This window comes from Leptosomus discolor, chromosome 3, assembly GCF_034619465.1.
Source record: "Leptosomus discolor isolate bLepDis1 chromosome 3, bLepDis1.hap2, whole genome shotgun sequence".
Classification (NCBI taxonomy): domain Eukaryota; kingdom Metazoa; phylum Chordata; class Aves; order Leptosomiformes; family Leptosomidae; genus Leptosomus; species Leptosomus discolor.
The window spans coordinates 17,114,285-17,138,787 of NC_141393.1; the positions used below are offsets into that span (position 1 = coordinate 17,114,285).

General features: G+C 41.8%; 1 protein-coding gene across 2 annotated transcripts in view; it reads left to right on the plus strand.

The window, feature by feature from the left end:
• Positions 1-1,693: 1,693 nt before the first annotated feature.
• SYNE3 (spectrin repeat containing nuclear envelope family member 3) overlaps positions 1,694-24,503 on the plus strand; it is a 35,733-nt gene continuing 12,923 nt past the window's right edge. Inside the window, exons 1-16 of one of the 2 annotated variants that reach the window (XM_086462906.1) lie at positions 1,694-1,852; positions 4,776-4,948; positions 5,359-5,668; positions 11,516-11,677; positions 12,426-12,770; positions 13,876-14,012; positions 15,961-16,108; positions 16,880-17,062; positions 17,341-17,463; positions 18,445-18,579; positions 19,547-19,708; positions 20,557-20,720; positions 21,697-21,820; positions 21,974-22,129; positions 22,826-22,975; positions 24,335-24,373. In XM_086462906.1, coding sequence (XP_086319032.1) covers positions 1,709-1,852; positions 4,776-4,948; positions 5,359-5,668; positions 11,516-11,677; positions 12,426-12,770; positions 13,876-14,012; positions 15,961-16,108; positions 16,880-17,062; positions 17,341-17,463; positions 18,445-18,579; positions 19,547-19,708; positions 20,557-20,720; positions 21,697-21,820; positions 21,974-22,129; positions 22,826-22,975; positions 24,335-24,373 — 2,655 coding nt within the window. In that variant the 5' untranslated portion in view covers positions 1,694-1,708. Of the gene's footprint in view, positions 1,853-4,775; positions 4,949-5,358; positions 5,669-11,515; positions 11,678-12,425; positions 12,771-13,875; positions 14,013-15,960; positions 16,109-16,879; positions 17,063-17,319; positions 17,464-18,444; positions 18,580-19,546; positions 19,709-20,556; positions 20,721-21,696; positions 21,821-21,973; positions 22,130-22,825; positions 22,976-24,334; positions 24,374-24,503 lie in introns of both variants that reach the window. The other variant, XM_086462905.1, reaches the window with a different exon arrangement.

Below are 24,503 nucleotides of genomic sequence, written 5' to 3' on the forward strand. Positions count from 1 at the left end.
GCTCTGAGTTAGAGCTTTGGATTCTGTCCTGTCCGACATTTCTCACTTAGGGAGAAATTCCCTCTTTCATGCAAACGCAGCTCTGCTTGTCTGCGCATGGAGGTCTGACCTGTCCCTTGCTCCATTAATCACCGGGAATAGTGCAGTAGCTGCTCTGTAGGTGCAATTCTCTTGCTCTGTTCTGGGACCTGTTGAACATAAAGCCTGCTGAAGGCTGGGAAGCAACAATTTTAGACTGTTTCTGTTGCCAGACATCAGTGTTGTGAACACTAATGACTTGTTTCCTCTGGTCTAATGTGGAAGAAAATGCACTAGGAGCTAAAGGGGAGGACATCTAATATTGCATGAATCCTTTTGCCTGATGAACAGGAATATCAGCAGGATGGTGGGAAGCTTTCTGCCAGAGGGCAGAAGAAGGATGTCTGTCCCTTGTAAGACTAAGCTGCTGAGAGTTAAAGAGGTTAGAAAACACCACTGGTCCAGTTTCACTAAGAGCTGTACTCTGCCTCTCGCACTTTCTTCCACATGAATCGTTTTGTAGAAACTGAGGGAGCCACTCTGGAACTGAATTCTGCACAACAAACTTGGGTTCAGTAATTAAGCCTCAAACTCTGTGCTGTAAAAATACTTCAGTGATGAATAAGAAAGGAAGAATATTTTAATTTACAAGAGACAGGACTGCTTGGCTGGCAGTATTGTAGGACGTGATCCAAAACCATTTAATGTCAATGGCTATCTTTTGTTCACTTCAGCAGAGCTGACCTACAGGGGCTTTGTTATGATTCGTTCTTATTAGTCAAGTTTGGTATGGCAGTGCCCAAGGGTGAGCATAGGATGGCTCTCCTCTATTGCGCAGGCACAAAGGAGGCCATCTGGGCAGCAGAGGGCTTACGCTCTAAACAGAGAAGACACAAGAGCACATCAACAGAGCAACCAGCCATCATACCCTCCTGCTGATTGGGAAGGGGCAACAAAAGAGAGGGAGGGGAAAATTAAAGCTTGGAGCCTGGTGTGGAATAAAAGAGGTAGCAAAAGAAGAAATCCATCAGTGTTGACATTCCCATGTGATCACTTGAGTGGTTTGTCTTGGCAGTTGTTGGCCTGTTCCCGTTGTCTGTGTATCCCAGACTCACTGCATGTGCATTCAGATAACCTCTCCAGGGTCTCAGCAGAAGTTGTTAACTGAGGGCCTAAGCATCTGATCCTGATCTCAGCAGCTTTAAAGGGTTTATATACCTCTGAGTTAAGCATGTGCTCAAGCACTCTGCTAGTCTGGTGTCAGGTGCTTGGTAGATGAACCTGGAAGGGCATAGGGAGAGTTCTGTACTGTCTAGGCTCTGGGAAGAAACAGAAAGTGTTTGTGATTGGTGTAGCCAATCTGGAATACACCACAAACACCAGATTAGTCTCATTTGAAAGCTTTGAATTAAATCTGTTTACTGTAATGGAGCCTCCCACAGTTCCCCACCTTCTTTTTGTTTCCTGGTATATTTTCATTTGGGAAAGCTACAGTGTGAATGTGTTTTCTGTGCTCAACAGAATCACGATACTGCTTCACTTTTTGGTATGATCATTAGAAAGGAAAGCCACAACATCATTAGCTTTTCTCCCTTGCTCCTTTAGATTGCCTTGAATGTGTTCCTGTTTAGGTCTTAACCAAAACCTACCTACTTCCCTGTTTCTTATCCTTCCAGCTTCTTCAAATGCAATGACTCAGCAGCTACAGGATGAATTTGACAGTAGTGTGGAGAATGCAGAAGCTTGGATGAAGGCCATCCAAGAGAGACTGAGGATCAATGACAACACCAAGGGACCTCGATCTGCCCTAGAAGCCAGACTGAGAGAGACTGAGGTAAGGGAAGAGTGATGTAGTGGTTCAGAGGTGGCTGTCACTGCTGCCATTGTTACAGCAGTTATTGCTCTGAGCGCTGGAGTTTTCCATTAGGAAACTGTCAGCTGCCCCTGCTTGCTGGAATACTGGTCCTATGTGGATGGATTTACATCAGTATTCTTTCTAATTTTTTCATCTGCAAAATGTTTACCAATATTGTGGAAAAAGAGGATGGCAGTTTGATATCACAGAGTTCCAAGCTTTTCAGACTGATTTGGAAGACTAACAGCAGGTTTGGCAGGTTAAAGTGTTTATGCTCTCCTATGAGCATGCTCAAACCTGAAACAACTGAGTCAAAGAAGTCCAGCATGTAGTACAAGAGAATCAGATCACATTAGTGTTCCATCTCCTCCAGGACTCTGGCACAGATAAAGATTGCAATGTCCTAGTAATGAGCTGTTCTAGAGTAATCCCCTTGTCCTTTTCCATAAACCCCGATGATAAGAGGGTTTACAGCTCCCCTTCATAATCTGTGTAATGAAAAGGTAAATGTGTTAATTTTTTTCTGGTCTTACTTAATCTCTTGTATAACTCTTCTTGCAGAGACCCCATTGCAGATTGTGCCTGTTCCCTTACTGTCATTTCACATTCATTAACTTCAGTTTCAGTAGATGTTATCTTGTTCTTGTAATCTCAAAGAATGAAACACTCCTGTTTGTCCCATCCCTACCATTCATGATTAGAGGGAGTGGTGGTATTTCTATGATTAACTCTGGTTAATTATACAATTAATAATTTTTATACTTGTATTACCTTTAATTCCAACTAGTCTGTTCTTTAAATTAAATGGCCAAATCTTTTCCATCATTATTTACCCAAAAGTCTTTCTTTTTGTGTGTCTACTCATGTTTGGAATGCCTCTTCTGAAGTTTAACAACTCAAAAAAAACATTGCAGGCTTACCTGGAGGACAAGGTTGTTTACATGATGGTACAGCAACGTCTTCAGCCTTTTTCCTTAACTGTGGCTCACTGGAGACTGGACCTTGCCTCTTGCGTAATATGGAGACTGTTCATGGGGTGACAGATGATGGCTAGACTTGCATGCCAGCCATGAAAATCTGAAGTATTTCCTCTTGGTCTATTGATTTATTTCTGTCCTTAAATTATTTTCACGCTTTCCTTTTGTCTGGGAAAGTATGATGTGTACAGTCTCAAAAAACATGCAAGAAACGCAGAAACTTGAGTAGGGAGAGAGGCAGTTTGGCAAAGGGGGTGCATTCATGGCAGACATAATAAGATGTAAGGTTTAGTGGTTTGTGGTGATTTAATATGGCTTGAACTAAAGCCTGTTGACTTCTGTGGGCTTTGGAGGAGGTATATAACATGCAAAAATAATGTTAGAAGATTTTTTCAATTCAGACTTTGGAAGTTCATCATTCTAAAGAAGAACAAGTGTCTGTTCTCTCTTCCTGTGTGTACCTTATCTACCTCCTGCTTGTTCATCCTGCCTTCTTTCGGGGCCTGGCCTCCCTGTTGAGCTCCCCAGCTCACATGTCCTCATGATGTGCTCACTGCTTCACCTATTGACTGTTTTCAAATCCAGTGATCATTTTTCAGTTCTTTTTTTTTGCATCTGGTTTGCCTTTTTTTTCATGCTTCTTTCCTTTGGTTTATTTTCTGTTAATTTGTTAATGAAAATGCCAGCCAAAGACAGCAATCATTTAAAAAACAGATTTGAAAAAGAAAAATGCCTGAATAGCCGCTGCTTTCTCTCCAGCTGTTGCTTGCTTTCACTTACTGGAAAAATTTCAGGCTTAGAATACAGCTTTACTCTTGAATTTTTCCTATTGGGTGATAGCTATGGCTTTTATTTGCTTTGTCTGCCCTATCCTTTGCCCTGCTTTCCTGGATTCTTTTAATCACCCTTTTCATAGTAGATAGTTCGTCCAAACACCTGCTTGTACATCACATGCATATGTGCTGTGTATGTGCCAAAAGAACAGTCTTTTCCCAGAACATGAGACTGGAAATCCAAAGTCCTGTGATTTGGTCTCACTTTTGCAATAACTGATGTGATTTTTTGAGCAAATCCCATAGGCTTAAACTTTCCAGAAGTAGCTGCTGGTTTTGAACCTCTCAGTGTTTTCATTATAGAAGCCTTTTCCTTCAAACTAGAAAGCCTGCAGTTTTCCAGGAGTTTGTGGAAGAACAGCAAGAAAAGCTAATGTGATGGTATCAGAAGTTTGGATAAAATTATGCTGAAAGCTGACATCCAAATTGGGACATAATTAATCTGTTACATTGTACAGGACTTGTGCTGATTTTCCATCTTTGGGTAGAGGAAGAGAGTCTACTTAAAATTAAATGGCTTAACTTTCAGTTCCTGGCATTCCTATTTGTGCAAGATACATATTTTCACCAATTCATGACTTAGCAATTTAGGGTCAAAGCAAAATTTGGTTGCAGGCAGATAGTTCCACTAGTTAATTTCTCTTGGCTTGTTTCCTGAGCCAACTTTTATTTGCAGTAGGAAGCCTTTTTAATATGCTTCGTGATTTCTTATAGTAGAGCTTAAAATTGAGACGTTGCAGGATACCCTGTGGAGATTGCCTCTGTGCTCTTTGGCAGGTTGGGGGAGAACAACTGGCATGTGGCAACTTTATGTGTATAGGATGACAAATAACTATAACAGCAATGGAAACACAGCCACAGATATTTGATAGATGATGATCTGGTTTTTGTAGCTAGCTTAAAAGTTTTTCAACTGCTATGTGGTTTTCAATTAATTTCAGTTCTTTAGGATGTTTAAGAATAAACAAGTCTCCTTTCAGGAGAAACTTTGCAGCAGGGTCTTCATGATTCCTGGGTAAAAACTCAGTTTAAATTTCATCAATTATACTTGCTTTCTGTTCACGCTTTCAGTCTCATTTGTTTTTCTCATAGAAAATACGTGCACTGGAACCAGAAGGCAGCTTGAAAATGGACTTGATTCTTGTGAAGGCAGATGCTGCTCTTCGCAGCATCAGTGAGGATAAGAAGCATGAGGTACTATCTAAACTGAAAGACATTAAAGCCTTGTGGGAAGAGACAGCCATATACATTACTCACTGTCACAGGTAAGACAAATGTACTCTACAGAAGACTGCTGTTTGGTGTGTCTCATCCAGTGCTTTCATGAAGTGCTTCCTGCCTCTCTCTGCTGCCTGGATTGTGGATAGAAATCACTGCTAATCCCAGTCCCATGAGCATGTTGGCGACTGTTGGGACCTCAGTGCTCTCTGCCTTCACAGCCCAGCTCCCTTTTTGGTCTGGAATGATGAGTTTGGCCAGGCACAGGGCCTTTGTACAGAATATTTCCTCCCCAGAGCAGGAAGGACCTGGGAAGTGGATCTGGACCCTCTGCAGTCAGAGCAGCTTAAAATTGCTGAGAACCTTGTCCTTTGCTTTGAAGGCCTTTTGAGCTTGCCAGTCTCCACTGCTCCCATCATAATTTCATCTAACTCATCTCTCTTGCTCTCCCCAACAGCCGTATTGAGTGGGTCTGGCTGCACTGGAGTGAATACCTGAAAGCCCAAGATGAGTTTTACGCATGGATTCACAACATGAGGGTGACCTTGGAGCCTGACATTGAGTTGCAGCTTGGCTTAAAGGAGAAGCAGTGGCAGCTGAGCCATGCTCAGGTTCTGCTGAATGATGTCTTAAATCAGTCAGTCCTGCTGGAAAGGCTGCTAGAGGAAGCTGCTTCTTTGTTCAGCCGGATAGGTGACCCCAGCGTTGATGAGGATGTTCAGAAGAAAATGAAGGTGGAATATGAAGGAATCAGGCAAGAAGCTCAGGTACACCTATAAAGAGTGGGAAGTGTTCAGATTTCACCAATATACAGTATTGTTTGCTATCTGCTTCTTGAGTGTTGGGGCTTACCTGGTAGCACTGCAAAAAAGAAACAGAGCTGAGGATCCCTGTTCTTTCAGCCAGTGGACTCTTCACAGCATTCATCATGTCCCACATTAAGCTGTTAATTGAGATGCTCTTACACTCTGCTTTATAGTATGTTGTTGTAAAGTAACTGCAAGCTGCTTGCTGTGACTTAGTGAGTATTGGTTTAGGTCTTCTCTGTATACAAAGTTTGAATTTTTCCTCATCTTCCTGCACATTAGTGATCCTTGTATAACCAGATGCAAAGTACCCATTCCCAAAGTCAGGGAATAGTACATGTATGCACCCTTGTTGGAAGAAGGAGCATTAGTCCAGATCCAGAGCTGCACTGCCTGCCTGCAAAACTGGGAAACACAGAGGTGGGAGTCAGCTGTGGCCCACTGAGCTCAACGAGCCAGTTTCCATATCTGAAAGATTTTCATTGCACACAGATACTAATTCTTGCCTGATGCTAATCCTCCAGCTTGAAGAGTTGTTAGATAGGCTGTTGTAAGACATCCTAGTTTATCTTTCAGTGCCAGTGATTCCTTTTGACCCTATTCCTGGGTAAAGATTTCAGATAAGGCTCCTATTTTTCACTTCTAAAGCTCAGGTAAAAACAGGATGGAACCATGTGTCATGGCTGAGGTGCAGACATCTGCAGGGGGGCAGAAGAATTCAGTTTCTTACTAGCCTATATCAATAGAAGCACTCAAAGGGCCATTTGAAATATATATGGACACATCTATCCCAAGCATATAGAGATTAAAATCTAGTCTTTGTCTCACAGTGGCTTCCAGAAGTTCCATAGGCTGGAATTACCTGGTGCAAATACAGATCACTTTCGTTACGTTGGTTCTGCTATCTGCCTCTGCCACAGTGTTGCCTTCTATTTGTTCCCACACCTACACCCCAGTCCAAAACTGGAGCCTGACGGTGATGTATGTTCTCCTTCCCTTGGAGCTGTTGTACAAAGTTAACTTTGTACACTGGAACACTGGAAGAACAACATTGGAATGCTCATACCATTGCTCTACTTACTCTACAGATACTTTTTCTGTTTAAAAAAACACTAACACCCCAAACCCCAAGACAATGAAAAAAACACCCAAGCTGGCACGTTTTGTGAGCGTGAAATTCAGATATTTTTTAGCCATAAAGATAAAAGTACTGCTAATAAGCCTCTCCAAAAACCAGAGTGTATTTGGAAATTCTGTAACTGCAGCTGCCACAGGGAGGCTGTAAAGCCACCAAGAGACTTGAGTCTCAGTGTTGATTATTTATTTGTAAAGGTAGATCACTTCTTTACAAGGCAACTGGATATATGAATAAGAAAGAAGGTTCCTGGGAATTCAGGTGTTGACTATCTAGATTGCCATTTAAAATTCTCATTCGCTCTCTTCTAACCAAGAGTTGTCTTTGATTTTGAAGCCGGGGGACAGTCATTAGCTATTTTAATAAGGCAGTTCATTCAAACAAGTCATTTGAATACTCAAAGCCAGAATGTGACCTCTCTGAGACTGGTTTTACGTAGTGTAATTTCTCTGACTGATTTGGATACATGCTGGTGTAAATGAGATCAGGAAGTGGCTCATAGTACTTAGACAAAATATGCCTTTATGTCTCCAGCCAACTGAGATGTTAGAAAAAGCTTTTCTTTGGCATCGGTTACAAATACCACATTTCATAGAAGGATGGAGTAAGAGAATCCAGCTGAGAAAACGCTCTTTTGGGAGGTATGGAACAAAGAAGGGAGTTGGGAAGCCTTGAATTTTGCAGCCGAAGTAAACACAGAGTTCATTAGCTAATGCCAAAGTTACAGGCACCTTGGGAATCATGTTGGAAAGTATAAGGCTAGTTAGAGAAACCCTGCCACCTCTTCCAACAGGAGGGAGCGATGAATGAAAGAGATGCAGGAGTTGTAAGGGGATTGCTCCGGCCCTGCACATGATGAGAGGCCAGGCTTAATGGGACTTGCAGATACCAGCTGAATGCCTGAGCTGCCTCCCGGGGAAGGCTTGCTGCTGTTTGTAGATTACACTTGTGTTTGAAGAGCATTTTTAGATCCTGTGCAGTTGTCCAGCTCTATCAGCAGGCAAGCTCTTCAACAGTGTTTCTTAAATGGTTTGCCTGTGACATTGCTTCTCTGGTATGAGCAAACGGTGGGATTTTTTTTCTTTCTTAGTGCTAACATGCCCTTATCATTCCCTAATTTTAAAAGCACATAATTTTCTTTTAATTACATTGACAGGAATATTTTTAGATGTGGCAGCCATTTCCTATATGCTTTCCCTTGCCTAGTGACATAACGGCACGCAGAGGTAGACGGTTGTGGGTTTTAGCATAAATGATGACTAAAGATGGTCAGAAAAGTTATGATATACAGCATGTTGATATTTAGTCAAATATGTCTGAGCACATCAAATGAATTTCAGTCCGTGTTGTCTCTGTTAACTGAATCCTAGATATTTATAATGCCAACCCTCATGTACCCTCGAGCTGATACTAAAAGCACCAGGAAGGGCTACAGGAGCTTTCTACACTCTTCTTGAGATGCCACAGAGGGATTTAAAGCAGGAACTTCTTTTATGTGCTGTAGATTGCCTTCCAGAGGAGGCTCGTTTGCCTTTGCTGACTGTAAGGGGAGCTCAGAGGAGAGGGTTTCCTATGCCACTGGACATATCCTGCTCAGACACATCTCTTCGTCTGCAGCCCATGGCAAACCCATTCTTTTCCTGTTGGTGCTCTTGCTCTTTCCAGGGCTATGTGCTTTCTTAATGTCTCCTCACATTAACCAAATGCATGTGGAGATTAATTTTAACATTGCCCTGCTCCCCGAACAGCTAACCTAACAGAAGCAAGTGATACCATGTTTTCCATCATTAGAAAGTTTCCCTGCCTAACCTCTTGGGCTGATGGGGGCTCAGCCAGCTCTTTTAAGCCTTTTGTTTGGCAGCTAGCACAGTCTATCCAGATCCATGGCATCTATTCCTTGACCTCATGGATCAGCAGGATTATCCAAACTGTGTGCTCCTTTGTTTTGGCTGAATAGCCTGGCCAGGGGTGGGTCATTGTGACTTCCTTTTTAACCCTCGATGTAAGACTTTTGAGTTTAATAATAGCTCTGCTTTGTTATTCTGACTTGCTCCCTTTGGAGCTTCTGTCAGTGCAACAAATTAGCCTAATTCTCTGGATTCAATAAGCTTGGGCTGACTTACTTCGCTTCAATTTGGGATGCCATCCAGAGGGACCTGGACAAGCTTGAGAAGTGGCACAGTGTGAACCTCATGAGGTTCAACAAGGCCAAGTGCAAGATCCTGCACCTTGGTCGGGGAAATCCCTGGTATCAATACAGGCTGGGGAATGAAGGGATTGAGAGCAGCTTTACCAAGAAGGACTTGGGGACACTGGTGGATGAAAAGCTGGACATGAGCCAACAGTGTGTGCTTGCAGCCCAGAAAGCCAACTGCATCCTGGACCGCATCAAAAAGAAGCGTAGCCAGCAGATCAAAGGAGGTGATTCTGCCCCTCTACTTCACTCTGGTGAGACCCCACCTGGAGTACTTTGTGCAGCTCTGGGGCCACCAACATAAGAAGGACATGGTCCTGTTGGAGTGAGTCCAGAGGAGGGCCACGAAGATGATCAGGGGGCTGGATCACCTCCCCTGTGAGGACAGGCTCAGAGAGTTGGGGTTGTTCAGCCTGGAGAAGAGAAGGCTCTGGGGAGACCTTGTTGCAGCCTTCCAGTACTTAAAGCGGGCCTGTAAGAAAGATGGGGGCAATCATTTTAGCAGGGCCAGTTGCAATAAGGCAAGGAGTAATGGTTTTAAACTAAAAGAGGGTGGATTTAGACTAGATATAAGGTAGAAATTTTTTACAATGAGGGTGGTGAAACGCTGGAACAGGTTGCCCAGAGAGGTGGTAGAAGCCCCATCCCTGGAAACATTCAAGGTCAGGTTGGATGGGGCTCTGAACAACCTGATGGACTAGATGGCCTTTAATGGTCCCTTCCAGCCCAAACTATTCTACGATGTTTGGACCATTTACACTGCTATAAGATTGCATTCCTCAAGTCCCTAATTTGAGGTCAAGGTGAGAATCATTTAACCTGTATGCAGCCCTGCAGATCTGAGAATCAAGGCAAGGCAATTTAGCAAACAAGTGAGGTGTTCTGCTGGGTACATCTTAGCCACAGAAGTCTGCAGTCATAATTCTGCTTTTTTGTCTCATCCAAACCCATGTTTGCATAGGTGGTGCTATTAAAGGTCTTGTCCTAATAAGTGGGCAGCATTTCATCCTCCATGGGAAGCAGTTGTCCCAGAGCAAGTCAACTTACTTTAGGGGAGTCACTCTTGATCTGCACAAGTCAGCAGAGATTGCAGTGGCAGTGTGGAAAACAGACTGGTGTGGTACCACCTGGAGAGTGGTGGCTTTGTACTGCACCGTGGGCATAACCTGTCCCAAAGGTGAAGGGCAAAGTCCCAGAGGGACCACCACCCCACAGCACACAGGAGTTCCATGGTGACTGGTGCTTCTGCCACTCTTCTGCTGTCTTGGCTGGAGAAAGGCTGACAGGATGGCGATGGCCCACTGCCACCTCGGTCAGGTGGATGGGTGTGGGCACATGCCTAGAGCCTTACAGAGACAAGGGAAATGCAGGGGGGACTTTGAAACTCTGCTCACCATTGCAGCTATCACCCTACTCTGTGGAGGGCTGCTCAGAGGCACAGGTTGTGTCCTAAATTACGCAAAATAAAACTCAGCCCATTCTCTGTGACAGCAAAGCCTTTCACAGGTGCTACAAGCACTAAATGGATTGCACAAGGAACAGGTTTTTTCTGATGTAACGATAGAGTGCCTCAATTGCTCTCCATGCCAACTGGTGAAGGGCAAGAAAAATCAGTCTGATTTTGTAGGAAATAATACTTAGGTTGGATGTTGTACTAGTGAAACAACAGAGCAGGATTCCTCATGATCCATGTAAAATTTCCTTCAGCAAGGCCTAAACTTCAGCTGACACACAAGGGTAGTCTGAACAAATGTGATTCCACCTTGTTGTGAGGGGTGCCAGACTGGATCAGCAGGAAGCAGCTCATCATGTGCAGGGCCCTGTAAGTTCAGGGATTGTTGGTTATAGGGTGCACGCGCAGTAACTCAGAAAATGAAGCCTGCTTCTCATAAGCTTAAATTTGTTTCCAGGGTCTGTGATACCACCACAGTATAGTTCGTGTACATGGTATGAAAGGTTCTGGGCTACATGATTGAAGGTGATGGTCACTTTCTGACAGTTTGCTTAAATAATGAACTTTAAAAAAAACTTTAAAACAATTTGCATGCCCGTAGCACAGTCTCTCTTACTCCCATTTTGAGAGATAGGAAAAGTCAATCTGTTTTGTGCTCATCTTTATTTTTAACCAGCATGGGGAACATAACTGCTTGTCTCCCAAAGTAAAAACTAGGAACAGACTTCTGTCTCATTTCTTTTTCTGATAAGAGAATAAGAAGTTTTGAACAGGAGAGGCTAGAACCTTGCAGTTTTTCTTCTCGGATACTAGCCATTGAGATCCTGCAGCACAACCCAAATGGGGACAAGCCTGTGTATACTTCTTCTGTTCTGTTTTTTGAGGTGAACTGTGAATTCCTGTGGAGGCCACGTACTGTCAGAGCTCACGGAAAGGGACTCTTGTTTATGAATTCTAGGTTACAGTGTGAAGAAAAAAGAGCCAGATAAGCACTGTCCTCATGGCTTCTGATGTCTCTTGTTACAGAGCAGAGTGAAACTGCTTGAAAAGATAACCAAAGAACATGAGCGGTACAGCGCTAACGTCAACCAGTTTCAATCGTGGCTGAATGGTGTGACAGAAAGATTAAACTGCTGCATTGGAGAAGCAACGAAGTCTTCAGCAGAGGACAAGTTAAAGACACTGAAGGTCCTTAAATGATATAATTGTAACAAGGAGCTAGGATTGTGTGTTCTTCAGGCCTGTATATGTTTCTCAAACCACACAAGGGTGTACTTGAGAAAAGAATTACAGAAACAAAATAAGGTGGTTATCATAACATGGGCTAGAGGAGAAGGGTTGCATCGTGTCTTAAAACTGTTAGTACATACGGTTCTCCCAACTGTAGCATGAGTCACAGGCTGGTCTGTTTTGTTTTTCTTAAAGCCTGATCTCCTACAGTTCTGTGATTCTTTGAGAATTTTGCCCTTGAAACTTGTTTAAATGAATGATATTTGGTAAACATGATCCAAATAGAGCCTGAAGGCTCACAGGTTTTGAGAGTTTAGACCTGATCATAAAAATACGAGTTTTGAGAACAGTATCCAATATTTTGGTGCCACTGCTTAAATTGTTTGGCTTTAAATCTCTCAGAGATCTGACTACTAGTATTTCTTAGTGTCTGCAGCTCCTGTTTTCTTTGTCAGGGACATCAGGTGACAAGCATTTATGCAAATAAAGCCAATATTTTTAGTATCATGGCAGTTAGTATTACTCAGAAGGCAGTCAAGTGAACAACCCTGGCTTCTGGTCACTTGAAAAAAGACATACTTTGAAATAAGAAGTGAAGAACAAAATATGTACAGCCAGGAGAGGTGATCTTTTTATCCCACTGCTTTCATCTTTTTCTCCAACTTCCCATTCCTGCAGCTAATCTTTATGTAACTTCTTTCTGCAGGAAATTGCCAAAAACATTAAGAACGGTGGAAAGAAATGGAAGCACCTTGAAAATCAGTGTGCAGAGGTGATTCAGAATACCTCCCCACTCGGAGCTGAGAGAATGAAGGATGAACTCGAAGAGCTAAGAAAAGCCTTGGAGAAGTTGAAACTGCTGAGTAGTGAGGAGGAGGAGAGATTGCTCAAGATCCAACAGTCAGAAAGTGCCTATGAGTCCCAAGCCAGACAATTAGAAGCAGACATCCAGGAGTTGAGAAAAGATCTAGAGAGACTAGAAAATGACCTGGACCCTGGGGAAGGGGAAAAGACTGAAGATGAGCTTTTAACTCTGTGGAGAAAATGCAATGTAAGTTGTTACCCTTTGTATGCCTAAAACCAGCAGGATCAAGTGCAGTCATAGATTGAACACGCATAGTCACATCCAACAGGTGCCTGCCCCATTGGTTAAAGGTGATAAGGGTGTGTGTGAAACAGACTGAGGAAAATGTGAATAGCAACAATGGAATCAACTCTTCTAACCTTTATCTCACTCTGTGCAGAGGCAGTGGGGTTGGAGAAGTGTTGGGGTTTGTGCCTTGAGTTCAAAGGGACCACATGCAAAAAGAGAACAATACAGAGCAAACAACACAATTTGCTCTACTTAAAAAGAAGCAGGAAAATAATGCCTCACTGTATATACAAATATATACATACATACACACGCACGCACGAATACACATATTTCTGGGGTATTTGGTAAGACCATTTCTATATTATATCCTTCATCTGTGTAAGGTGGATACATGTATTCCTTTACTGGCAAAGACATTTTCATTCCTAAAAAGTCCCAAGTTTGTAGCAATCCAGTATGTATACCAAAATCAATCTGTTGCAAAAATGAGTGCAAAAAGTTTGTCACACATGACGTAGATGAGAATCTTTACCACTCATTTCCTCATGAGGCTGATTTTGCATTTATTATCTCTTCTCAAAATGCCTTTCATTTCTATTTGAATGTCTAGAACTCAGCAGGACTAGCTGGGAAAAGTATATGCAGAAAGGATCCACAAAATACAGACTGGTTCAATCCAGCTACATTTGCATGTGTTTTGTTTCACTATGTCACCCTAGAATTAACATTCTGTATGTGTGAGTCCTTGAGAAAGATGTCTTCATGCAGACGCAGTTAAGACTGCTCCAAAAATGCATCTCATGTTATATACTTCACTCTGTTCAAACAGTGAACCCTGCAGATCAGATGGAGAGGCTAGGCAGTGTGAGGAGAGCAAGCCTGCAGGAGCAAAACTGTTCCTGAGCATGTTTTCTGCCTTAGCAAGGTCCGTATTCCTTACAACCAGGAAAAAAGGCAGCAGAAAGGGACTTGTGAATTCACTGAGAGACAGCCTTATCTCTTCATTTCATGTGCCAGACATTATATAAGGTGTGATCTGTTCATTATTTTTGTGATTAAGGCAACGAGAGCAGCTCTGGTTGCAGAAGAGTCCAAGGTTGAGAGGCTGAAGGCTCAGCTTAAGGAATTGCTACGGTTTTCCCAAGATGTGCAGCCACATGCTGAGAGTGTTGTCTCTGCAATACAGCTGTATCAAAGGTATTGGGAAGTCTGATTGTGCTGGGGGGGTGGGAGGAATCTTCTCTCAGACATTGAAGGGATTGACAAGGGCCTAAGAAAAAGGCGATATGCCGTCCAGTTGTAGGTGACAGGTAGAAAAGAAAGGCTTTTGCTAATTACATCTGCCTCCACATTTCAGTAAACCTGTAATTTCAGTCGTTTGCTGGAAGCTGTAGGCTGCTGGCCATATTCAAGGAATGATCTTGTATCATTAATGTTGTGTATGGTTTGAAGAAAATTAGGTTGTTGGCAGCTAATTTGATCTTCTTAGCATTTTATAATAATAATTTATGTATTTTGCTTGCCTTTCATGACAGCAACTAGAAAATCAGGACCGGAGCTTGTAGTAGTAAATGGTTCAGAAGAATTATAGCCCTCCCTTGTTAAGCTTGTTGTGGTGACTCATCAGCCTTAGCAATTATTTGGCAGAGTTTATTCCCCTTCTCCCAGCGGCGTATATGCATGATTCTTGTTTTCAACTTGCCTTGGGTTGGAAACTCTGAAAGTTTAGCCTCTCCCCAGACTTCAGTGTTTCCGTTTCCAGGCTGCCTGGAATCAGGAAGTAAAGAAAGAAGCTGCAGTAAATTTTGCAAACTAGAAGAAAGGATCTTTTTTTTAAGGAAAAAGAAAGGTCAGTTGTTTTACTGTATCCAGGCTTATTTTCCTCTGTCCAGTGTGCAGTATGCTGTCCTGCTGGAAGGGTTATAGGTTATTATGGGAAAGAATTTCAGTTTAACAAGTAAACAATGTCAAAAGAGAAGCAGAGAAGGCAGGGGACTTGCCTATGAGTAGAAAACGGCAGCTGCTCTTTTGCCAGCATCTCTCCAAAGCTTCTTTGCGAAGTCTGGCAGCTTCATGCTGAGCCTGGCAGGGGCAGCAGAGCAAATGGCAAAGGACATGTAATGTCAGAACTTTCTATTTGTGGCGCTTTTGGCCTCTGCAAGCTTGCCTTTGCTTAGCTCCGTAACGTCCCAGTGACACAGGTAAGATTAGTGTTTCTGATTTTATAGAAAGGCAGTATTAATCTTGATTGGTATTGCTCTTGCCTGCCTGTCTTTTGAATTTGCAGGATACTGTTCCCATATGAACATATAGTTTGGGCTGCATTCTGCCATAACAAATAGGATTCTGCAAACGGGGAGGTCAGGAAAGCTGAGAAAAACAGGAGGCAGCTGCATGGGGTGTGTCACTGCTATGCCTTGTTACTCAGCTGTATTTTGGATAAACCTTTATAAGAGTAGCCTGGATATTTAATGAATGTGTGCTGATTTTAATTTTTGTATGTATATATATATATACACACATGTGTAGCTGTGCATGTATATGTATAAAATATATTTAAAAACAAAGCTTTTATCAGAGTCACCTATATATATTAATATAAATACAAGTGGTTCTGCAAAATTTAAAAAAAATATATCTGAAAAAATTTGTATTTTCCTCTTTTTGTAGGTAACGTAGGGAGATCAAAGGTTTGTTAATGTAGTTTTTTAAAGGACAACGACTCGATAACATGTGAAACAATACAGGCAACCAGTTAAATTCTAGACACTCTTGGCTTGTTCCTCCCATCAGTCAGTGAGACTGCTCCAATAATAATGATTTGTTAAGTCACGCTGGTGATAGCAGCCAAGAAAGGTCACGTACAAAGGGCTGGCTGCTACAAAGGCAAAGTGATTCCTGATACACAGTTGTACAAGAGACAAATGTGTCTTATGGCATCTAAATAAAGTTTTGTCGGATGTCTCTGACTGACAGAGCAGCTGTTAGTATGCAACACCAGGCACAGACAGTAAAAAAGACTGAGGCTTTTGTGTTGGATACAGTTTACACACGAGTATTGTGTTAATTCATGCCTTGATGAATAGGATGTTTGGACTTGGATTTCTTCATAATCCTTCTCTCGGCTGTCATTTTATCCTTGCAGTGTTAGAAGCAAGACATCTAAAATGAGCACTGATACAGAAACCGAACTGAGAAGACTCTTCCAAAATCCCCTGCAAGATTTTGAGCAGTGGAAGCCATCAGTCCAGATGCTCCTGGAGACTCCGGAGCCAGCACTGGCTCACATTGAGGTAGCAAACCTGTTACTAAGTTCAGAAATTGATACTTGGTTTGTGTTTGCCCAAGCTATGCCAGCAGCTGCCTGCATACAGCTGCCGGACAGCAGCAGCTGGAAGGGCCTTTCCAGTACGGCAGGAAACCCCGCAGTAAGGAGGGCAATACTGAGCTCTAGCTGTAGCACAATGTCTTACTTTCTGCCCTCAGTTTAGTTAACTGGAGCTGTCAACTGAATAGGTTGGATTAAAGGGCTAGATATCTTTAACAATGATGATAATATTGTTGGCATTAGCCCAGATCTCCCTGGATGGGAAGTCAGTGGACTCTGTTAAGAAGTGTGTAGTAATATAGTCGTGGGGTTATAATGCATGATTTCTGCATGTGCCCAGCAAGGTGTGTTTGTTACTTTGTCATCCCTGTGATCTCCAGAATAAATGTGTCTGTGAACAGGGATGGAGTTTATCCTCGGGATGAGCATTCAAGCTGTCCTTTCTGTTGGTTGTTTAGGCCTCTCCTCTGCACAGACAACTCTTTCCATAGTACAGCTTTCCTCTATTTCTGTTCACAAAATGGATGCAGCCCTGGTTCTTCTAACATTATCAGGAAGACTTTTCCTTTAACTGGGCACTGTCCAGGTACCTTCTGTTACCCCTTGTCAGCCCAGCATGCTGTTTTTACCTGACTTTGTCATACTGCTTTGGTTGTGTGACTTGTGTGACAATAATATGGTTATATGATTTTTATTTTTTTGGTATCATTTCACTGGAAGAATTTTTCCCCTTTAGGCTGCTCTAGCTGAAAGCTCCCACTTCAAAGAGAAGTTGATGACATTACAGCTGAAGAAAGATTTGCTAAACAATGTCCTTGGTGAGGAAAAAGCAAAGTCTTTCTTGCAAGAAGTAGCTGAAGCTTCAAAGGAGAGAGAAATTCTACACAAAAGTCTGCTGCAAAGCAAGAGCAAACTCCAGGTGACCTTCAAAGCCCATATACAGTCTTTTCCTGTGACAGATAATGATCAGTCTTCTACTAAGACAGTTTTATAGATATAAATTTAGTACTAACCAGCTGTGCCCAATCGCTTTTTCTAGGTTGGTAAATAAACTTGTGGTCTGTTGCACAGTGTAGCTTGGTGTTTGTTCTGAGCGTGAAATAGACATTGGCAAAGGATAATGCCAAGGAGTATATGTTGAATGCTGGACCTTTTTTTTCTTCTTTCTCCATCTAGAATTTGATATCACAACATAAGGACTTTGATGCTGGTTTTACATCTTTGCAGAAGAAATTATCTTCCATCAAAGCCAAATTAGATCTAGAGAAGGAACCACGGCCTGACCTCTTGGGTAAAAAGACACAACTCCAGAGGCTCCAGGTACATTACAGTAATGTTTGACTGTGATATCCTCAGTTAATTGTGGTCCTGTTACCATTAGGAATTCAGTACCTTGTCCCCTCAATTGATTGTATGTTAGACAATTTCATTTGGTGCAGTTTATAGCATGGAGTAGATGAAATTGAAGCAATGCAGCTGAAGAACTGGCAAACTGGGCTAGAGGGAAGGACCAAGCAGCTGGAAGCTGTTGGTGCCCCACCTTCTTGGGCTAGTTTTATTGCTAAAGAAAATGTATCCTGGTACTTCCCACTAGATGTGAAACTACACAAGATAACATGAACCAGTCTAACTCCCTCCAAAAGCAAAGACTTCCCGTTGTTCTGCCTCCTTCTGCATCCCCCCAACTCCCTGCTCTTTATCTTGTCACAGCTTTGACATATGCTGGGTTTACTCCATGGGCTAATTCAGCTGGCCAAGATAAGAAAAAAATAATCAACAGAAAAAGATGATAATTTTCCACTTGTTTAGTGTTTTGAACTGGTTCAGCAAAGGGTCCGACGTGCAATAGAGCCTGCTCAAGGCGTGCAGTGGGACTACATAGCTGGGAGAGGCAAGAGCAGAGCAGGAGGGGAAGAGAAAGGGGATATGACTCTTCCTTTTTGCCATGGCAAGCTACAGTGATTCAGCTATATGATGCCACTTCACGCTTGGTGACCACAGGGGTGTTATCACCATAGTTCTTTGCAGGACTTAGCTAATTATACTATGTCTCCTCTGGCAGCTTCTCAGAAATTTGTCTTCTTTCGCATCAACTGGTAACATGTAAGAATGTCTAACCGTTTTTTTCAGAAACACTTGCTTCCACACATCAAAAAATTAATTTCCTTAATGCCAGTGATTGTTCCTTTTTTTATTTTGGTCCCCTCACACTGTTAGATGGAACTACTTTTAGTATGTTTTGTGGAGGTCCATGACACATCTAGCATATTGCCCATATGGAACCTCTCTTTTCCTCTGCAGATGATCCAAGATGATTTGGCAGAGCTTGCGATTCAAATGGAGGAGGTAGAGAAACTTGTTCAGTCAAATACCACACACAGGCATGAAATTAACCGACTTTCATCTGACTCTCAGGCCCTCAAGAGAGCATTGGAGGTAACATAAGGAATAGTTTTTAGTTGCTTGAGGAGTTGTCTGTTACAACTATTTAAAAATATTTAAAAAAAACATTTGAGCATATGGGATTATATACTGAGAGTAACAGATATTTTCATTTCAGGGGAAGAAGGCACTGAATTACTTTGATAACTCTTCCAGGATTCTCTGTGTATCTGTAATGTTTTTTCCCTTTGGGATAGAACACCATCCACACAGATTTTATATCTATATAAATTATCTCTGGAGTGGGCCTGAGATTTCTGACCAAAAGACCTCGTTATATTATCATGGAGGTGCTTAGAATTCTTCACAGATTCCTGGATAGTGTTTTTGTATCAAACTGTTTGGGTTTTTTGTAGCTTTGTGACCTGAAAGTTAATGAGAGAAAAGTGTTGCAATTGCATAATTACTTTTTTTGACTTTGGGCATTTTGTAGCTTGTAAGCATAGCTATAAAAGGACCTTCCAAAGCAGGCTCAGAAGAAGAGCTTATAAAATTATCTTAGTTATGCAGGTCACCATAAAAATGCATATGATAGTCTTACCCTAATATGCAATGTGGAATTCCAGTTTCAGTCTCAATAATTCCATTTATCACTGAACTGGACTTTTGCCATAAAAGTCTGTACAGTAATTTCTGGTTCAGGGAGTGTAAGATGTATTTAATATTGACTAGGATATTAAAAAAAAAAAAAAAACGTATTCTTTATTCTGTTTCAGCTGAAAATGAAGGGAGATATTCTAGTGCTTAATGCCCCCCCCATGTGGTTGAATTCAGGCATGCAGGAACTTGTAGGTTTCTATGCTGATGATGCTGAAGGATAAAGTTGTTTGTGTCTCATTGCCAGCTATTTTTTTTTCCTTTTTGCCCATGAGATTCTGTGCCAGTGGTCATAGTGTTAGGTCCAGTAATGAAACTGCTTTTTGTACGTGTTTAGTTGCTGACATGTTTTTATCATTTGTAGATGATGATACAGCAGAGTGAAGAGCACGTTCAGAAACATTGGGCATATAATGACAAACTCTCTGACCTCCAGCAGTGGATCACAGTAACCACGGAGAAGATTGATTCCTATCAGGGTGCTGATGGAGAGCAGAACACGGAGGGCAGGGTGGCAGACCTTGAGGTGAGAAAAGCATCTTAGTGTAAGGTGTTAATTATTCACTTTGCAGCATTCAGACATTAAGGGCAGGGGTTTTCTAGTTAGGATTTCCTGGTTGGGGAGAGTAATGATGGTTTGTTCCTTTTCCAATAACTGTTGATAACTGAAGGGAGCTGCTGCCTCCCTTCTTTGCCCTGTGCTGTGGGATGTGGTGCTAGGTAAAAGTCAAGAACACTGGGAAGTGGCTAAGAACTGTTGAGATGGATAAAGTATTATCGAAGGATGACTGGTTTTAGAAAGAGCTCTTTCTGCCAGGATGACCTCTCTGGGCAGTACCTACTTTTGCCTGTATGTACTCATCGATACATTGAACATTATTACCCTGTTAGCTAACCTTACACTGTGTTGATCTGAGCTGTTCCACAGGTACTAGCTTTTCCCTGTGTAACGGTATTTTGCATGCTAGATTCACAGAATCACAGAATGCTAGGGGTTGGAAGGGACCTCAAAAGATCATCTCGTCCAACCCCTCTGCCAGAGCAGGACCACCTAGAGCAGGTCACACAGGAACGCACTCTGGCAGGTTACTGCAGCTGGCAGCTTTTGCCTTCATACGGGAAACCAAGATATCTCATGGGAAGGCTACACAAGGGTTGCATTGAAAGCTTGCGCCCTTTAAGTTTTGCTATCAGCTCTCTGACCTATGTTGGCTCTTTGCAAGGATCCATAGCATGTTTTTTTTCCCGCTAGGTATGTTCTAGCTAGTGCCAACAGAAGCAGCATAGTCCTGGACTGAACATGGCCTTCAGTCTGACATAGCCTCTGCTTTACCCAGGATACCTAGAAGTAACTATAAGGGCTGTACATTTCAGAGATGGCTAGCTGAGTTTCCAGATAAGGAGATCCAGCTGCACCTTGTGGAAGCTCATGGCCAGCTGGTCATGGAGAATTCTTCCCCAGAGGAGACTGCCCATATCCAGGCAGAGCTGGATCAGCTGAAGGAGTCATGGAGATCACTGAAAGAGATGGCAACTGGGTAAGTATTCATGTATGTCTTCCTCATGTCCCTTCAAGGGGATGCTCTTTACTGCTGTATGACCAGACCCACTTGATGCTTTATGCTCTGCGCTGGGAAAGGGAACAGCCATATTATAATTCTAGGAGCAAGATGAGATTTTATTTAATCATTTGTAAACTGGAAAACATTACTTTCAAGAAAACCATTTTAGAATATCCAGGGACCAGAGCAGTCTATGAAGCTGCCTTTACCTCGCACTTGGAGTAGGCAGTGTCTCCTTATGACCTGGCTCACCTTTGTATTGCCAGTCCATATCAGAGGAAACAGGACATAGACTGGGTGACTTCTGCTGTTCTGCCTCACCTTCTGGTTCTCCTCACTGTCGGATCTGGAGATGTCTCCAAGGAGGCTGTATCTGCTCTGGGGTTTGTGCCTTTTGCAAACCTGCAAGAGTATAAACAAAGCTAAAATCCTTCCTTAGCTGGCAAACGTGGAATAATTTATTTTGCCCTCACTATGCGTGTCAAACTGCTGCTCATATTTGCTAGTTTGTGTTAAAATGTAATACTGTGCCACCTGTGCAAGTATATTCATACATAGTGTCAGAATAGGCATAAAAATGGAATGACTAAATTGAGGAAGGCTTGATTGTACTGCCTGCTGTTACCAGACTGGAAAGTATATTCTCAAGGTAGTATTTTTTTTTTGATCCCTCACTCACCTGAATATGAGAAAACAAAACACTTAGAAGTGTTAAAAGTAGGCGACTGATGCTGCTTTGAGACACTCCTGTGTTGATCTTATTTTGTTAAAAAGCTATTGGAAATAACTCTTAATAGTGCTATTAATAGCAAAATAATATTAATAATATTATTAACAATAACAATAATAGTGCTATTTCACCAGAGGTGTCCAGCATAGCCCCGGTCAAAATGTGGGTGTCTTATCATTAGATGTTTCACTGCATTGATGTCTCTGGTTTTGTGTTTTCAAGTCTTCTCAAAAAGTGGCAGTTAAATAGACCAGTGGCTGATAAGAAGAAAATAGCATTTATGGACAGCAGATGGATGTCTGGACCTGCCTTCCATCTCTTAGATGTAGATCTCAACCATAAGCAGGTGAGAGGAGGACTCTGTATCTGCCATCATATCAGCTTCACAGTAACAATTTTATTGGCTTCATCTGATACTATGGGTTACGAAGTTGTAATTAGGCCTTCAGAGGAAACATCTGATCTAAGGGTTTTTTTGTTCTGTTGCTCTGTAACCTAGGAGAGGGTAGGAGAAGGGCAAAAAATGAGCAGCCAGTTGAAGCTCCTACGCAACTTCAAAGAGTGGTTACAAGGAGAAAACACTGAACTGACCAAAATTCTTGCTGTGACTTCATCTTCCACAGAGGAAATAAAGGCACGCCAGAGCAAACTGGAGGTTAGTTTTCAGGGAGTGAAGATGGAGACAAATCGCAGTAAGTGCAAACTCTTTCAGAATTAAAAAAAAAACAAAACACACACACCCCCAACCAACCAATAAAAAATAACCCAACAAAGAAAAAACACAAAACAGCCCCCCTCCCCCCCTCCCGCCCCCCCCCCCCCCCCAAAAAAAAAAACCCTGACAAAAATCCCCAGCCCTCAAAACACTGCACTCTGCTTTAGGAGACTCTAGAGTAGATGAAGCTCAGGAATTTAGGACAAGTATTTCACCTCTTCTACTAAGAAAGGTCTGCCAGAGCTAGAGTGGTAGAAGGGAAGGGAGCAGCCTGGCATCTAGCTGTTGGACCGGACATTTCCAGTGCAGTATGGCAAAGGTGTTCATTAAAAGAAGCTGATTAAAATCAGTGTCTGATATTTGGCTTCACTCTTTCTGTTGATTATAGCCAGATGCAATGATAATGGATGCTGTAATAAATTAAAACAAACAGAAATATCCAAGGCTACAGGAGTCCTGCAGATGAGTGGAACTTTTTGTATCATTTCAGGCCAAAAACAGAGATAACAGAAATAAATGCACTATTCCGGTGTACCCAGTAGTTTGATTTAGTACCACTGTTCTTTCAAATGCTAGATTTAAAAAGTGGTACCTTCTTGAATTCTGAGTTGCTGCTGACCTTCTCTTTGCCTGCAGAAGCTGCAGTCTCATGTGCCTGATGGTCAGCGCCTCTTTGAGGACCTACTTCATCTTCATCCTGTCATTGGAAACTCTGAAGATCTGGAGGACCTGCGTTACCAATGGATGCTCTACAAATCTAAACTGAAAGAGTCCATGAGTTCATCGGTAGGTGCAGCACTCAGTTCACAGTTGCTGATCTCTGCCATTGCTCTTTAGGTTGCTTCACATTGCTAGTCATAACTCAACTGTACACGTGTGTGTCTGTTTTAATTAAAATCTCCCTTAGTAAATGTCATCAAGACAGACCAAACATAGCCGTGTATTTATAAATATAAGCACAAATATTCTTGTATTAAAATAGGAGTTGTGCACTTCCCTTTGTAAGCAGTGCTCAGAATATTTCTTAAAATGGAAGGTTCAAAACACAGTGACAATTGGCTGTTGTCAAAGATGCATGCAGTTAGGGACTGTGAGATGTTTGTGTGTGTGAACATCTTGAATATACACATAGTTCTGGGCACATAGATTTCTAGTTTTTTGCCCTTTCTCCACACAACATTCTCCACTGAATTTTTTTTAACAGTTGCTGCAGTAAGAATATATTTACTGTTCATTATTTATGCCTCCTGCTGTGAGACAGATTGATCAAAATAGCCACTGACTGAACTGACTCAGAAAGTAACTGTGCACAGAAGGACCTCGTCCTTTTTTGAAATTGTCCTTACAGGCTAAGGAGATGGAATGAAAAAAAGAGAAGGTATTTTGATGCAAGAACCGAATGATTGAAGAAGTTACCGAGTCAATATATACAAGACATGATAAGGATGGCAGAATTCATCCCTGTATATAAGATATTCTAGGGCATGCTAAAGATATTCCCATGTTCTTAGCATAAACATATATAATTAAGATTTTTTTAGCTTAACTACTTACATTATGTGTTCAACTTCAACATTCTGTAGTCAGAGGATTAGACTTTACAGATGGGCATTTGGTGCTTTCTGTATGCAAGGGCTTGGAAAGTATCTGAACTCTGGTACCTAAAATCTGAGGCACCTGAAAATTTTCTGCTTTGGGAAACCTTGTGTTCAAATCTGAAGCTTACTTAGAATGCAAATCCTTTAAAGTGCATGGAAGGTAAGCATGACCTCTATTAAAAAAGAGCATATTTCTAAGAATTGTTTGCTATTTATTGTGGTGAATTACTCTTTGTTGACCAAAACCTTGTGTAAGTATAAATATAGTCAATAGATGTCAGTAAAGTCAAAGCTATTGGTGGGACAACTGCTGATCTGATTTAAATGGTCAAGAACCTGAAAACATTTCAGCTTTCTGCCTAATCTGTGTTAAAAAGCTCGTGAAAAAAATCTCCTGCTGGTTCACTCTGTCCGGCTGACCATGAATTTGAAAGAAACATCCCCTGTGAGGAGAATAATCATTTATAGGCTCCACTCTCCACTGGGTTCTTAAGTTCATGCTTCTCTCTCTCTTTTTTTTTTTTTTTTTCCCCATCCTTATAAACAGAGTCCTGGATCTTCAGAAGAACCAGACAGATTCAGAAAGGTATGACAGTTTCCTATCATTAAGCTAAAAAATGTTTGATCAGACATTTTGCAGATAATAATTAAATTAATATTATTATTAATAATAAACAAATACATAAAAATAAGTTAATAAATTAAACTTTTCTAAA